Genomic DNA, 15,316 nt, shown 5'->3' on the forward strand with positions numbered 1-15,316 from the left:
ACAAATAAAATAAAAAAAACCATTTTTTTTTATTTTTTTTTTATTTTTTGCATTTTCATAAGCAAATAAATAATAAAAAAAACCAGATTAAAAATAAGACTCTTTTTCATTTTCATTTTCATGGCAAGACAAACTATATATTTTTTCTATTTTTATTTTTGAAAAACAAAACAGAACAACGACTCTTTTTTTTCTTTTCTTAGCTTTTAATAAAACAAACTAATAAGACATTTTTTTCATTTTCTCAAAATTTCGGCTGAGTTTTGACAGTATTTGGGCATTTGTTTTCTTTTCAAAAATAAACAATCAATTCCCTAACCGCTATTTCTTTTTTTTTTTTCAATTTCAAAATATTATTCCTGATATTCACAAGTCAGTCAACACACAAGTCCGAATCAAATTAATGCGCAAGTAGTAACAAGTAAGATGCATCAGGATGGTCATTTTCATTTTTGGTGCACCTGTCCTAGACAGACCCAACCCCTGTGTTGAGCCTCCAAAGTCAGATGCACGTGATGCAAACAAACGTTCCTACTAGGGATCCGACATGTGGCTTTGTTATACTAGGTTTAGAACCTGGGTGTTTGTTCTAGACCTGGCTTACCCGAGCGGACAGCTCGAGCCGAGGAGGGGTAGCGTACCGGGAATACAGAAGCTTCACCGGCTTAGCAACTTGTCCGAACCTCGTTCTAAATTAGGATTTGACACTATACAGAAAAGAAGTCGTACGAAGTACACCCTTCTTCATGATTTAGAAGACTCAGAGAGGAGATGGGTTTTGGTATAGTTTATACACAGTTCACGTAATATCAAAGCGGTAAAAGCAGCATTTAGCACATTAGGCTCAAACATGTAAAAATCAGATAAAACCAAATATAACAATTTATATGAGCTCGAATTTCTAATCCTGAACCAGTGGTTCTGGGTTTTTATCCCCAGCGGAGTCGCCAGAGCTGTCACACCTCCTTTTTCCGCACCCGCGGGGCGCAGGGGAGTTTTTTCCAATTAAAGGACAATCGAAACGGGATTGGTTTATTTATTTCAGAGTCGCCACTTGGGAGATTTAGGGTGTCCCAAGTCACCAATTTAATCCCGAATCGAGAAAAAGAATGACCCTGTATTACAGTCTGCGAACCAGAAATCCGGATAAGGAATTCTGTTAACCCGGGAGAAGGTGTTAGGCATTCCCGAGTTCCGTGGTTCTAGCACGGTCGCTCAACTATTATATTCGGCTTGATTATCTGATTTTATACAAATATGAACTTATGTGCAAATTTTATCTTTTTACCGCTTTCATAATTGTTATTATTATTTTTACAAGAATGTGAACATCGTTTAAAAACATGTCTTTGAATTGCGTCACATAAAATGCACCCGCGATCCGGAACGTATTTTTATTCAATGTTTTAGGATTTGGATTTGGGTCGCATAAATGCGCACCCATGTTTAAGAATGTATTATTATTAAATCGTGCCTAAAGCGATTAGCGTATATTATTTATGGATAAGACTGTGGAATTCACTAAACAGTCCATCCCGAATTCTAAATACTCAATTAAATATTTATTGAGGGCCCCACAATTAGTGCATTTTATTGGGCGAGGCTCATCTCATTTTATTATTAAAAGGACAGTCCTAAAATGCCTACATTTTTTATTGAAATTTGTCTCTACAAAATAAAAGAGAAATAACTTAATTTATTTACATGTTATTACCTAGTTACATTATACTAGGCATGTTCTCAGTTTGTCAAATTAAAAAAAACATAGCAATTCTAATTTTAATCCTAAACCATTTACATGCTGAAATTAACCAATATTATTTAACTAAATAAATTTCTACCAACTTCCTACTAGATGGCCTATTCGTTTGATTTTTGATTCGACGGAATTACTACACCATTTATTTATTTTTAGGCAATAGATGTAGATAGTTCATTTGTTAAGCTATCGTCGAATGTTCCACTATATGTATTAAATATCTACATGATTCTGATTTTTTGCAAACTACATAATTTATACATACAAGTAAAATTCAGAATATAATTAAATATAATTCAGAATTTCAACTCTTCATTTTTCGTATTCATGCTTCATATTTCGGATTACAATAACCAGCGTGTCAGTTGTGTACCTGATATTGGAAGCAAAAGAAAATGAAGATGAGAATCAGCAGCAGTAAAATCAGTACAACACAGCAACAATAGCCCAGCAACAGTAACAACCCAGTAACAGACCGGTGGAGTAGTAATCCAAAAAAAACAAAAGCTTCAGCTTTTATGAAACAACAATCAATTCTGATTTCAAACAACAAAAGAAAGCAGAATATTTTTTTTAGTTTTTTTTATTTGAAAGCTTAAATATTTTTCGGAATTTTCTATCTCTTAATTGTTCAGCCCTTTTCTCTCTTATTTTCAGATTTATTTCTCTCTCCCGTTTTTTCTGTCTGTGTATCTTTTTTTCTCCTTTTTATTCTGATTTCAAGACTTCTTATAACCCCTCTCATAAAATCTTTCCATTAATTAAAATCAACCCATTTTCTCTACCAAACCCATTATCTTCCCACTCATTCCCATTACATTAAATAACATATCACACCACCCCATTTCATTTTGTCCCCCATGCTTTATTTAAAATAATGCAAGATTCCCCTTTAAATTAAATCTTGTCCCCCCTTTATATTAAATAATCATATCACAACCCACCCCATTTCATTTTGTCCCCCATGCTTCAAATAAATAATTACAAAATATACAATTCCTAAACTACCCCTTCCGACCTTACTGAAATTACCAAACTACCCCTGAACGTATTACAAATTTACCAAACTACCCATCAGCTATAACACATCAATTAATCAAACTTAACCAAAATATAGACAATATGATCAATTTCTAACAATGTTCAAACAACAATATGAACACGGATGAACATCATAACAACAATATCACATGAACATGATTTTAACAACATTTCACATGAACACAAATTGAACAACCAAGAACAACTAAAATTTGATTGAACAATATTTTAGCAACAAACAATCCTATTTTCGGATTCAACAACAACAACAACAAACAAAGTATGAAGATTTCTAAATTCAATCATATTGAACTTAAAATCAACTCTAACAACATTACAACAAACAATTCTTATATTAAACTTTAAACAAGATTATGAGAACAATTCAAGCAATAATCATAAATGGTAAACAAGAAATCAAACTATACAAAATTCGGATTCAAGATCATCCAAACAAAGTATGAACATGAATGAATCTATTTTAAGACAACAAACATGACGGATTAAACGATTAAAACAATATATTCCTTTAATACAACTAAATTCTTTAAACAAATAACAAGATCGACGAAGAAACAATTATGAACTTAAACTTGAACTTAACAATATTAACAATTTCTAACAATACATAAACACATGAAACAAATTGAAGAAATAGTTGATTAAATTTCAATTTGAATCTAACAAACATCAAACTAACAAATACTTACTTAAACAATAATACAAACATGAAATAAACATGAAAACAACTAATTAAACTTCTATTTTGAAATCTGAAAATTAATTTTAACAAAGCACATGAACATGAACAAACTAGAAAAATAATTTCAACGATGAACAACGAACAAAACAAGAATTGAATTCTTTAACGATTTTGGATCCGGAAAATATCAAACAAAAATATGGACAAAAATAAAACTCAAAAACAACTAACCGGAGATGAATCAACGACGAACTTTGATTGTAAACAAATCTGTCCGAGAACGAATCTCGCACCAAGATAACTTGACGTCGAAGACGACTACGAACGGACGACCAAAGAAGGTGGTCGTTTGGCATCGTTTAAAACGAAGAATGGCAGCCCGCCACAAGCAGAAGGCAGCATCAGCAACACTGCTGGAGCAGCAGCACGAAACAGTAGCAGCAGCGGTGTCGGAGAAGATGCAACGGCAGCCATGGGAGCTCGAGTTCGAGCTCGATGAAGCTCGTCCATGGCTGGACGCGGCGGGCAGCAGTTGTGGTGGTTTGTTTGGACGACACAGCAGCAACATGAAGGATGAAAAACGCAGCAGCAGCAGTGTTGGAGAAGAAGAAAACGCAACAGCAGGAGGAGAAGCAACTACGGGCAACAATGGTGGCGTAGAAGTTGCTCGACGAACTTGAAAAACGCAGCCATGGCAGCGAGGGGATGTCGTGGGGGTGAGAGTGGTTGTGTTGTGTGTGTGTTGACGTGAGGGGGGCAGGGGTGTGAGGGGGGAAGGTCTGCCATGGGAGGAAGGGATGTGAGCTTGAGGAAGAAGAAGAAGATAGGAGAGGGGGGGGGGGGGGGGCGGATGGTTTAGATTTTTAGGGTTTTCTTCTCTTATTTTTTTTTGTTTTGTAAAAATGAAAGACAAATGGGGTTTGAGTCTTTTGGGTTATGGACTGGGTCGACCCAGTTCGAAATGGACTGGGTCGTAGGGAAGATTGGGCTAATTTTTGGGTCTGTGGCTTGAAATTGAAGAAGAGGCCTAATTCCGACTTTCTTTATATTTTTGCTTTCTTTTCTTCTTTTATTTCTCTAAAACTAAATTATAAAAATACTTAAACTATTATTAAGAATTAAATTAAGTTATAAAAGCGCAAATTAACTCCCAATAACAATTAACGCACAATTAAGTATTAATTAAGCATAAAATTGTATATTTGGACATTAAATGCTAAAAATGCAAACGATGCTTATTTTTGTAATTTTTTAATTTTTTTAAAACAAATTTAATTACTAACAACTATAGAATTAAATCCTACATGCAAAATGCGACATATTTTTGTATTTTTTATTAATTTATCAAATAAACACGCACAGACAAATACAAATAATTATTCAAAATATCACAAAATATCACAAAATTGCACACCAAAGAAAAATCATTTTATTTTTGGATTTTTTGGGAGTAATTCTCATATAGGGCAAAAATCACGTGCTTACACTATTGTTTCTCTCGGCTTTAGTATTCGGAGCAGCGATGAAAAAACTTTTGTTTGCATTAAGCTTCTGGCCCGATGCCCTTTCATATTTATGAATTTGCTCCATTATCAACCTGATCGTCTTGTTGTTCCCAACTGAGAAAATAATAATGTCATCTACATAAGTCAGGTGATTAATTTGAGGTTCTTTTGCTGGCAAGGTGAACATAGTGAAATTTTCATTCTCGTGAAGTTTGTTGAGCAACCTAGTCAATACTTCTGATCCTAGGATGAATAAAGATGGAGATAGAGGGTCTCATTGTTTTAACCCTTGAGAGGAAGTAAAGAATCAGTTCCTGGTACTATTTATGTTTATGAAATATCACACATTGGATAGAATATTTCCAGTCATGTTGATCCATTTCTCGGAGAATCCAAATTTCCTCATCACCGCATTAATGAACTCCCATGACATCCTATCGTAAGCTTTTTCCATATCTAGTTTAATAACAATATTTCCCCCCTTTTTGTAGTTGCTGATACTTTGGATAATTTTCTGAGCTAGACGGATATTTTCCGTGATCAATCTATCTTTGATGAAACCACTTTGATTATTAGAAATCAGCTTAGGCTGAAGCGGATTCAATCTCCTGGAAAGGATTTTAGATATGATTTTGTAAGAGACATTGCTAAGACTGATAGGTCTTAGATCAGAGAAAGTCTACGGAGCATCAACTTTGGGAATAAGGACTAGACAAGTGTGAGAGTAATACTTAGTGAGTTGAGCACCTGAGAAGAAAGCTTGCACAAATTGAACGATATCATCTTTAATTATATGCTAGCAACTCTGATAAAAAGCCCCATTGAAACCGTCCGAGCCAGCAGCACTATCACTGAAAATATTGAATATTGCCTCCCTTATCTCCTCCTCTGTAGGCATATTTGCCAGGAGTTCATTTTCTTCATCAGTAATAATATTAAGGATGCATTCTATAATATCTATCTTGCCACCCTTTTTTGGAAGATTAAAGAGCTCCTCATAATGTTTAATAGCAATTTTCATAATCTTTGCTTCGCTTCTAATCCACTTCCCTCTATGGTTTTTGATTATGTGGATCCGAGTCTTCCTCCTCCTTTTTCTAATAACACTGTGAAAGTATTTTGTATTACAATCACCTTCTTCAAATCATTGAATCTGAGCTTTTTGTTTTAATAGAGACTCCTACATAGCTTGCCATTTAATGTACTCTACTTGGCCTTTGTTGAGGTTTTCTCTGCTCGTCCCTGAATTACACACTTGATCAAGCTTTTCTAAAGTTGCCACTTCCTTTTCCCACTTGATCACCTTATTATAAACATTACCAACGTTTTCCCTGGACCATTTTGATAACTTGTTACTAAGAATTTTCAATTTTTGATGCAGTCTCCACATTGGATTACCTTGAACAGGTGTATCCCAAACTTCTCTAACCAAGTCGTGGAAGCTGGGCTACTTAGTCCAGAAGTTAAGGAACCTGAAATAACTGATCTTCATCGTTTGGTTGTCCTTACTTTTGAATAGCAGAGGTTTATGCTCGGAGCCCAACCTGTTGAGATGTTTGACAGTGTAGTTCTAAAAATTGTGAGCCCATGTGTCATTGATGAAGATTCTATACAGTTTCTTCCAGACTCTTTTTCTTAGTCTCCAATTATTACACCACATATATTTAGGACCAACAAATCCTATGGCTACTACCTCACAGTGATCCATACAATTAGAGAATTCGAAGCTTCTAGACATTCTATGAGGGTTGCCTCCCAATTTCTCCTCTAGATCCATAATAACATTGAAATTACCCCAATATACTATGGACCGTTGATGATTGAATGTGTATCTTCAAGACTATTCCAAAGATCTTTTCTTTCCTTAGCAGTACATTTGGCATAGACCACTGTTATGTTGATCTCCTTATTATGTACATCATTAGTGTGATTCATAGTGAGTTGTTGTTCTTCATTGGCCAAGATAACAGAATTATAATCATGTTTCCAAAAACACCAAATCTACCCGTTCGTGTTAGCTTGGCAGTGTTGAAATCCCAAGTATTTCATCTAACCTTCAATCTTTTTCTTGTCGACGAAAGGCTCCATGATGGCTACAAAGTCTATGTTGTTGATGTGACACAAAATTTTCAATCTAGGTAAGGCTTTCTTAGTCCTTACTCCCCTTATATTCCATATAATTGCACTAATCATGGAAAAAGATGGGGGTGGATCAACTTTGGCTTCTTCCCCCGGAGGAAAGGTTCATTTTTTCATTGTTTTTTCCATTTTTCCTATTTCTGCTTCTGCCTCTTTTAACAGGTGATATTCCCTGTCTGTTGGAAGCCTCTTTTAAATTAGCTTCAACCGGATCATCAGGTTGTTTGTTGAGAGTTTCATCACTATTGTCTGATATAGACATGTTAGAATTCCCAGTTCCTTCCTCAATCATCTTGCCATGATTTTGTATCCTCTTCTCCTCAATGTTGTATCCACCAAGGTCTACCACAACTTGAATTCCCGGATATTTTTTGATTTCTGATGGTAAGGAATCTGACTTTGTATTAGAGCTTTTTTGGTTACTGTTTGATTCTCTCATATTGACACTCTCCGAGTCATGACATTGCTTCGTTGAATTGTTTCCATTTCTGCCTATTTCAATTTATTGGTTTCCCTATTCTTTGTTGTCATTGCTATTCTCACCTTCACTAGGATTGCTTTCATCCACTTTTTCAATAGTATCTGACTTGGCATTGGAGGTCACTTTCTAAGTGTTTACTATATTCATCGACTTGTTGTTCTCCATCACTCCTAGCTCCTTGAGGCTATCTTCAATGACAGCATTTCTAGCTATTGTATTACCCCCATTAGCAATCTTAGAAGTATTTTTCCTATTCTTTTTCACTACAGGTTTGAACATTATAGAACTTCTCTTTTTGGGTATTGTTTTCTTCTTCTTCTTTCTGCCCTCTTTCTTATTCCGGACATAGGCAATGCTAGGTTCTTCCTTCTGGACCTCGATAGGGGACTGTGATACATTGTTGTTCTGCGCTTCATTTGCTCTTACCACGTACTTTTGGGCAGTGTCTTTCTTGCAGTTTTGTTGGCTTTCTTGTTCCTATTGCTCTTAGTGTTAGGAACTTGCTAATTCCCTCTTGTTTGCCTTCATCTATTTTCAATTCCTGGCAGTCATTGCTTTCCTCATTTTTGTTTCCCTTTACTTGATTCCCTTGTTTCTGCCATCTTTTTTTCATTTTCCTCTCGTTTCTTTTTTTTTTTCAAATACCCAAGAATTAATCAAGAAATGTCATATCTTCCTGCAATGTTTGCAATACTTAGGGACATTCTCTCATTCAATTTTTTGAGCATAACCATTTAGAGGGATATTCTCATCTTCACAGAGGTATGTAGGGGTTTAAGTAAATCAACCTCCACTCTCACCTTGGCCATACTTAGTCTTATTTTGGATCGTGTAGCAATGCCTAGCTCTAGCGGAGTTCCTACTGGACCTATGACTTGCTTGGCATATTGCCAAGTATGCATATGGAAAGGCAGTTTCGGCAGCAATGCCCAAACAGTAGTGATTAGCAAATCTTCATCCGATTTAAAATTCGGAGTCCATTTTTGTATCCACATTTGAGTGCCTCCGATTTTCACCACCCTTTTGAATCTTATCACATCAAAATCTTCATCATTTGTAAAGTCCAAGAACACATTAAAATGATCATAGACCCCAATTTTGACTGTGCCTTTCAAAGTAGTTTTCTCAGAGAATTGAGCCCTAATGTTATCAATTTGGGGCCTTATCTTCAGAAATCTTCCAACCAGTGTCCTTTTGCATTCCTCCGCCATCACACCATAGTAGTCTTTAGCTTTGAATATAACTGCTGGCATTCCATTGTGGGTGGTTCTTCTTGCAATTACTGCTTCTTATTCTTGCCCGTTTGGGGTCGGTGCAGAGCTATTCGCTGTAACCACAACGGATGCATATAGTTTCTTTCCTTGAATTGCTCCATGGGGGAGCTTCGCCGCATTAGGGGGTTGTTTAAGTGTTCCAGACGCGCCGCTTGGCCACCGCCTGGGGCCTTCATGGGCGGCGCGTGATGTTCACAGAGTTAACAGAATATAGCCGTTGAGGGGTTTAGTTTTAGAGAGAGAGTTTTTCTAAAATAAAATTTCTATTAAGATACTATATGCATGATTGTGTCTTAATCTCTGCTATAGTTGTGATTTAATAATCTTATAGTTGGTATCAGAGCCACCATAGTTAGAAATTAAGATAAAAAATTAATCTTGAGTTTCAATAAAAAAGAATTTAGAAAAGTCATCGAACCTTTCCCTTATGGACGGCGGTGGAGAAAAATTTTGAACTTGCCCGATTGATCTGATTTTTAGATTCCAAGCGATAGCGTTTACTTGTTAGAAATTGAAACAAACAAATAAAAGAGCAAAGAATGATGTTGATGAAATTTTGTTGCCTCTGTGAAATGATGAAATCCTAATCAAAACAGGGTTTGATATATGTTGTCAGCTGCGGTATAATGGTGTGACATAACGGGGATTAATAGTAACTTATTTTTTGTAAATTATGGTAAGGAGAAAATATGTAATAAATAAATAATTAAATTAAAAAGGGTTTTGGTTTCACGTGATAACTGGCAATGGTGACTAATGAAGACTTTTGTATTTAAGAGATGATTCCAACATTCTGTGGTTAGTTTAGATATTGTTTTGCTGTTAAGTGAAGGGCCAGGCACACAATTGATCATATTTATTTGGTTGAATAGCTTTTATCCATGATTTTGCGCTTCAGGCAGTGAATGGAATTAATAAATAAAATACAGGATAAGTTATGAGGTTTATTTTATCATATGTTAAATAAGAATTTATGATTAATAAATAGTTTTTACCAAAATGGTATATTTATTTGGAGTCACTAAAAATTCTTAGAACTTTATATATGTGAAATAATATTATGCATGGGTTGAGAATTATGATTAATGAGTAGTTTCCACCAAAGTGGTCTATTTATTTGAGTCTTTAAAATATTCTCAATGAACCATGTCTAAATTGTCCTTAAAAAGTGTACATTAGTATTGAATGTTATTTACCTTTTGATACTAGTGACGGTAAATTAATTAATAAGAATAGATACTGTATTTTTCACTTAAAGAAGGAACATAATATCTTGAATTCCCATGTCTATAAAAGAGGATAGTTTTTTTTATAGAGAAGGTTTTGTGTCTCTTACCTAAAGGAAGGATACAATGTAGGTCTTGTACTCTTGAATGATATTGGGAGGAGGTTTTGTATCTCTTGCCTAAAGGTGGGGATGTAATGAATGTCTTGAACTCCTTGATTTTTTTTAAAAAGGGGAGACAGTTGCATCTTCCACCCAAATGAGGGATGTAATGGATATCTTTAACTCTTTTGGATTATATACGCCTGCCCATAATTTTATCTACCTTTTGTGTTGTTTGCTTATACAGTTGTTAACAATATGACTACTTAGTTGAATTCCAATAAAACTCTGACTAATAGCAATTACAAGAAGTGAAAATATGATGTTGAAATAGTGTTAGGTCTGATGGACTTGGACTTTGCATTGACTGAACAGAAACCTGATAAACCTACAACTACTAGCATTGCTGATGAAAAGACTAAGTATAAGAAATGGATGAAGGAAAACAAAATGAGCCTTATGATCATGAAAAGATCCATTTGTGATCACATAAAGGGTGAAATTAAGGATAATGAAAATGCAAAGATTTCTTGAGTGCTATTGAACAGAAATTCCTAGAATTTGATAAAGTTGAGATAGGTAGCCTGATTGATTCCCTGTCTACCATAAAATATGACCTTGTAGGTAGTGTCCGTGATCATATTATGAAATTGGTTAACATTGCTACCAAACTGAATAACTTAGGTGTAACCATTACCGATTATTTTCTTGTTCACCAACCTCTAAGGCCCCTTCATGATCAGTTAACCAGCTTAAAAAAAACCTATAATGCACAAAAAAATAAGTGGAGTGTTGATGAGCTTATTACTGTTAGTGTGATAGAGGAAGGAGGATCCAAAAGGAAAAAGTTGAGGGTGTAGTGAACTTTCTTAGTTCATCTAGATCAACTGGTTATCCCTCTTATAAAAGAAAAGGTGGACCCAAAATTCATAAAAATAAACATGGCCAGTCTCATCATCCAGGTGGTATAGTGGTCATACTTATAAGACTGGTGTTAGTCAAGGTCAGTATCATAATCTTCTTGGTCCTCAAGCTGTAATTAAGAAAGAAATCAAGTTTTGGGATTGCAAACAAGTAGGTCATAAGAAAGCTGGTTGTCCTATGAAAAAGAAACTATGTAATCTTTTGGCTTTTGTCTGCTTTGCAACTAGTCTTGTTCATATTCCTTTATATTTCTGGTGGTTGGATAGTGGTGCACTGTTCATGTAACCATTGACTTGCAGGATCTAGTAAGCAGACGGAAGCCAAAAGAGGATGAAGTCAGTGTTTTTGTGGGCAATGGACTCAAAGCAAAAGTAGTTTTTTTACTGGGACATCTATTTTATCTTTTAAAAATAATTCTAGTATTCGTTTAGAAAATACTGATTTTGTATCGTCTGTGAGACGGAAATTAGTTTTGGTTTCCTTTTTGGATAAAACTGGTTATTCATTTCAACAAAATAATGATATTATTAAAATTTCTTATGATTCACATGTTGTTGTTGATGCTTTTTTTAAGTGATGATCTATATCGCTTGAATGTGTTGAGTGAAATTTTTTTTACAATACAAATTTGAAAAATTTCCCACAAAAGGTCTACTATGAGTAAAACGTCTTACCTATTATGGCATAGGCGTCTTGGTCATATTTCTAAAGAAAGAATTGAACGATTGGTAAAGGAAAATATATTACCTGTCTTGATCAAAAGATTTTGAAACTTGTATGGATTGTGTTAAGGGTAAAATGACCAAGGTTAAGAGAAAGGATTCCACTAGGAGCTCTGAACTCTTAGAAATTATTCATACTGATATTAGTGGACCTTATGTACCTACTTTTACCAATTATAAGTATTTTATTACTTTTATTGATGAATTTTCAAGATACTGTTATATATATCTTTTAAAAGAAAAATCTGAAGCACTTGATAAGTTTAAAATTTACAAGACCGAAGTTGAAAAATAACTTGGGAAGTCCATTAAGATAGTAAGGTCTAACCGTGGTGGTGAGTACTATGGAAAATATAATGAGTATGGTAAATGTATGTGGCCTTTTGTTTTGTTTTTGCAAGAATGTAGGATAGTAACACAATATACCATGCCAGGTACTCCTGAGCAGAATGGTGTGACTAAAAGACGAAATCGTATACTCATGGAAATGGTGAGAAGTATGATGTCAAGGACTAGCCTACCTGAGTCTCTTTGAGGTGAAGCCTTAAAAACAGCTAGCTATATCCTGAATAGAGTTCCTACAATATCTGTCTTGAAAACTCCCTTTGAACTATGGACAACTCGAAAACCTAGCTTGAACCATTTTCATATTTGGGGATGTCCAGCTGAAGTTTGTATTTATTCACCCACAGAAAAGAAAACTGATCCTTAAACTACCAGTTGTTTCTTTATAGGCTATCCTGATCACTCTAAAGGTTTTAGGTTTTTCTGTCCTGGACGTGGCACTAGAATCGTTGAGTTTATTAATGCAAAATTTCTCTTGAGCATGATGTTTGTGATTGTGATTGTTCATGTGGTAAGAAAATTGTATTAAAAGAGAAGGAAGTCATTATCCATGTACCTGTTGTACATGAAAAGGTGGTAAACCAACATATTCATGAGGGGGAGAATCAAGTGAACAACGATGCAGATCCCATAGTTCCCGAGCAAAATGTACACAATGAATCACTCCGTAGGTCACAAAGAGAAAGAAGGTCTGCCATTTCTAATGATTTTATCGTGTATGTGACTGAAAATCTTAGTGATACTGGAGAGCTGACTAATCATTTATCATATGCTCAAGATATTTCCTCTCCATTTGTTGATAAATGGCGTGAGGCAATGGATAATGAAATGCGCTCCATGGAACACAATAAAGTGTGGGAGTTAGTTGAATTGCCTGTAGGTTTTAGACCTATTGATTGCAAATGGGTGTTTAAAACTAAAAGAAACTCTAAGGAAAACATAGACCGTTATAAATCAAGGTTGGTTGATAAGGTTATACTCAAAAAGAAGGTATTGATTATAAAGAAACATTTTCTCCTATTTCATCTAAGGATGCATTTAGAGTTGTGATGGTTCTTGTGGCTCATTGTAATTTAGAGTTACACCAGATGGATGTTAAAACTGCTTTCCTGAATGAGAGTCTTCTTGAATAAGTTTACATGGTTCAACCTGAAGGATTTAAAGAAGCTGGTAAAGAACATCTAGTGTGCAAGCTCAACAAATCCATATATGGGCTTAAACAAGCCTCCAGATAGTGGTACTTGAAATTCGATGAAATTATTACAAAACTTGAATTTGTGAAAAATAAGCTTGATGAATGTGTTTATCTCAAAATAGCTAATGGTAATTTCATTATTATGGTTATCTATGTTGATGACATTCTGCTTGCCACAAATGATTTGGGCTTGATGAATAAGATCAAATAATTTTTTTTCTAGGTCATTTGATATGAAAGATCTTGGCGAAGCCTCTTTTGTTCTTGGGGTAGAAATTAAAAGAGATAGGTCACGTGGTTTATTGGGTTTATCACAACGTTTCTACATTGAGAGTGTTCTTAAAACTTTTAATATGCAAGACTATAGACCTGGTGTTGCACCTGTTGTAAAGGAGACAAACTTAGCAAGGATCAATGTCCGAAAAATGTTGTTGAAAAGAGAACAATGAGAGATGTGCCATATGCAAATGTTGTTGGCTGTTTGATGTACATACAAGTTTGTACAAGGCTTGATATATTATTTGCTATTAATATGTTGGGAAGATTTTCTTCTAATCCTGGGTGGGCACATTGGGTGGCTGCAAAGAAAGGATGAGATATCTACAACGCACCAAAGACTCCATGCTTGTGTACAAAAAAGTTGATAATCTGGACGTGCTGGTATATTCAGATTTCGATTTTGCAGGTTTTCAAGATACTATGAAATCAACTTCTGGGTATATTTTTATGTTGGGTGGAGGTGCTATTTCTGGGAAAAGTGAGAAACAGAGCATCACTGCTACATCTATAATAGAAGTTGAGTTTATTGCTTGTTTTGAGACTGCTTCACATGCTGTCTGGATGAAGAATTTTCTTACTAAATTGCAAATTGTGAATTTTATATCTAAGCCGGTGACTATTTTCTGTGACAACAGTGCAGTTGTATTATTCTTTAAGAATAACAAGAGGCTCTAAGCATGTTAGCCTTAAGTTTCTTAACGTTAGAGACATGGTAAAAGAAGGTGATATATGTATTGAGCATATTAGCCTAGAATCTATGTTGGCTGATCCTTTGACTAAAGGTCTTAGGCCTGTAGTGTTTAATGAACATGCTAAAAATATGAGTATTTTAGAGTCTTTTGATGTGTTTTAGTCAGTGGGAGTTATTTTATAGATGCTGACTGAGATATTGCTTTTAATAAATTCTAATTTTATGCAAGCTTGTGTTATTTTATATTTGTTATGCTTATTGACTAACATGATAATTTTTTTATTTTTTATTTTCAATTGGATATTGTATAAACTCATGATATCCTTGAGTTTTGCTGCTTGTTGCCTTGATTATTCTGGGTAAGGCACAAGGGAAACCTTATGAGGCGATATAGTTATTTTATCACTTGGAGGATTATTTCTTTCTAAGAGATGTGGCTCTGTTCACCTTGATTAGAAAGATAATATGCTTAGCACACATATTTGATCTATGTTGATGGAAATTCTAGCATATGTGATCATAGATAGAATTCATACCTTCAAATGGTGTGATGCTTGCTACGATTCATTGTTAGTATTCTCCATTGAGACTGGATGGATTGTTATATGGGTCGTTCTATTCTTAGCTATGTGAGTAGTGTGTCCACTATAGAGTCTAAAATCGTTTTTTAAAAAGATTTTCTTAAAACTCAAAAGTTTTAAAATTGTTTTCTTGTCCTCAATTAACGTTGGTGTCCAAGTGGGAGAATGTTGGAATTTGGACTTACGTTAATTGGTTATAGCCTGAAGGATAGTGACGTGGCCCAAGTGGTGGATAAATAAATGCCTAATATTAAATATTTTTTGTGTGGATAAGTGAGGCTTAATAACTATTGGCCTGTGATGGGTAGACACTCTTTATAAATAGAGGCCAACTCCCATTTCCCTAGCTA

At 34.8% G+C, this 15,316-nt stretch overlaps 1 protein-coding gene across 1 annotated transcript; it reads left to right on the top strand.

Annotated features, from left to right (window-relative positions):
* Positions 1 to 14,006: 14,006 nt before the first annotated feature.
* Positions 14,007 to 14,369, top strand: LOC142163478 (secreted RxLR effector protein 161-like). Its single transcript, XM_075220768.1, has one exon. It carries the CDS (start codon positions 14,007 to 14,009, stop codon positions 14,367 to 14,369), a length of 363 nt encoding a protein of 120 aa, XP_075076869.1.
* Positions 14,370 to 15,316: the final 947 nt, after the last annotated feature.

Source organism: Nicotiana tabacum, chromosome 8 (genome assembly GCF_000715075.1).
Source record: "Nicotiana tabacum cultivar K326 chromosome 8, ASM71507v2, whole genome shotgun sequence".
NCBI lineage: Eukaryota > Viridiplantae > Streptophyta > Magnoliopsida > Solanales > Solanaceae > Nicotiana > Nicotiana tabacum.